This window comes from Chlamydotis macqueenii, chromosome 8, assembly GCF_036417535.1.
Source record: "Chlamydotis macqueenii isolate bChlMac1 chromosome 8, bChlMac1.mat, whole genome shotgun sequence".
Classification (NCBI taxonomy): domain Eukaryota; kingdom Metazoa; phylum Chordata; class Aves; order Otidiformes; family Otididae; genus Chlamydotis; species Chlamydotis macqueenii.
In genome coordinates this window covers 284,898-287,291 of record NC_141563.1, presented here as the reverse complement: position 1 = coordinate 287,291, position 2,394 = coordinate 284,898, and the positions used below count along the sequence as shown (strand labels likewise).

The 2,394-nt window shown below is 54.5% G+C and overlaps 1 protein-coding gene across 1 annotated transcript; it reads left to right on the top strand.

The window, feature by feature from the left end:
* Window positions 1-986: 986 nt before the first annotated feature.
* Window positions 987-1,922, top strand: LOC147599770 (olfactory receptor 14J1-like). The gene has a single exon (XM_086753966.1). It carries the CDS (start codon window positions 987-989, stop codon window positions 1,920-1,922), a length of 936 nt encoding a protein of 311 aa, XP_086610092.1.
* Window positions 1,923-2,394: the final 472 nt, after the last annotated feature.

The window sequence follows — 2,394 nt, the reverse complement described above, 5'->3', positions numbered from 1 at the left end:
CTGCTGTCTGGCAGCATCAGTGTTCTGACTGTCCAAGGATCTCCCCACAGCTCTGCTAGGGGAAGATCTCTGTCAAGGTAGTAACCTCCAGCAGGGTAGGACAGGGTCCTTCTGCTGCATGGGTCAGGGCTTCTCACAGCTTCAGCTCTACCTCAGGACTTATCCAGTCTCCCATAGTCTCTGTGTGCTACCTAGGATCCCCATGGAGAAGACACCTTGGTGTTAAGGCCATGGAAATGCTGTCGAGCAGCTTTATGGGGCAACTGCAATGCTCCCGCTGTGTCCCAGTGTGGGAGGGGAGGAATGAGATCCTCCTCAGGCACCCTGAGAAAAGGCGAGGAGTCTGTCAATCTGCTCTCTGAACCTGGGTCCCTCTGCTCTCAGCAGTGCCCAGTTTCTTTCCAGGGGAACCCCTGAGTGTGATCATCCTCCAGCTCCAGCCTGCCAGCGCAGGACAGCTGAGACCAGAACTGATGGGCAGAGCCGCTCTCCTCCCTCTGCACTGAGGGACAGTCCCTTTGCCTCTCAGGACCCACAGGATTCCACGTGGAGTGCACGAGAAATGCCAGGGACATCAACTGTCCAAAACCACTCCTAAATGTGGCAGGTGCCACTGGAACAAAATAAACACAAGAAAACCCCCTCAGCTCTGTTCTGCGGTTGGGCAAATGGCGGACAACGATGTTGAAAAGCCCTTTGACAGCACACGAGTACATTTAACTGGAGATCACCCCGTTGTCCTAGTTCCCTCTCTCTGCACAGCTAGAGGAATTCCTCAGGGGCCCGTTACAGAGGCCCTGCTCCCAATGGTCCTCTCAGCCAGCAAAGCCCAGAGCTCAGGTGAGGGAGCTGCAGGGAGATCTTCCTGAAAAGAGTCTGAGTGCAGGGTTGCTATGAGACGTGTGATACGCTTTGCTCAGAGAAGTCTGACCTAACACAGAACTGCCTTTTGCTTCTCAACAGATAGCCATACCCAGAGGGACCAAATGTCCAACAGCAGCTCCATCACCCAGTTCCTCCTCCTGGCCTTCGCAGACACGCGGGACCTGCAGCTCTTGCACTTCTGGCTCTTCCTGGGCATCTACCTGGCTGCCCTCCTGGCCAACGGCCTCATCGTCACTGCCATAGCCTGCGACCACCGCCTCCACACCCCCATGTACTTCTTCCTCCTCAACCTCTCTGTTCTCGACGTGGGATGTATCTCCATCATTGTCCCCAAATCCATGGCCAATTCTCTCTGGGACACCAGAGCCATCTCCTATGCAGGATGTGCTGCACAGGTCTTCTTTCTATTCTTCTTGTTAGGTGCAGAATTTTTTCTTCTCACCGTCATGGCCTATGACCGCTACGTTGCCATCTGCAAACCCCTGCACTATGGGACCCTCCTAGGCAGCAGAGCTTGTGTCCACATGGCAGCAGATGCCTGGGGCAGTGGCTTTCTCAACGCTGTCCTGCACACGGCCAACACATTTTCACTGCCACTCTGCCAGGGCAATGCTGTGGACCAGTTCTTCTGTGAAGTTCCCCAGATCCTCAAGGTCTCCTGCTCACACTCCTACCTCAAGGAAGTTGGGCTCCTTGGTGTTAGGTTTTCTTTAGTATTTGGGATTTTTGTGTTCATTGTTGTGTCCTATGTGCAGATCTTCAGGGCTGTGCTGAGGATCCCCTCTGAGCAGGGACTGCACAAAGCCTTTTCCACGTGCCTCCCTCACCTGGCCGTGGTCTCCCTTCTTATCAGCACTGGCATGTTTGCCCACCTGAAGACTCCCTCCATCTCCTCCCCATCCCTGGACCTGGTGATGGCAGTTCTGTACTCGGTGGTGCCTCCAGCAGTGAACCCCCTCATCTACAGCATGAGGAACCAGGAGCTCAAAGAAGCGTTGAAGAAACTCATTCAATGGGTTCAGCTTCAGCAGCAGTAAGTTGCCCAGCTGTTCTCACAGCCTGATCGTAGGTTTCCTCAGGGCAGCTTGTGCTGTATTTGTTTTTCAGCTCTGATGTCATGTTCATACAGTAATGTTTGCACTCTCTTCACATCTCCAGGTGTAGGACATGAGCCGAATGATGCAGAGGTCTTTGGTAAATGTGCCATCACAGTGTCAGAGCTTTCAGAGCTTTCAGAGCTTCCTGAGTATCAGCTCGGTAATAAAAGGGTGTTTCCCAAGGGCAGCTCCTGAAGGCTGGGCTCTTCTTCCTGCTGAAGTCAGGGCCAGGCTCAGGGAACAGCCATGGCCTGTGGCTGAGCTTGGTTCTCAGTGGGCTGACGGGCAGAGGGCGCAGGGAGACGTTTTGGGGAGCGAGGTCTGAGCTCAGCTCCCACTTGCAGCTGCCCTGTGCCACTGGAGACAGTGAAGGGGCTCAAAGTTGCCTGCCCAGGGCTCTCCTGCAGGCAGC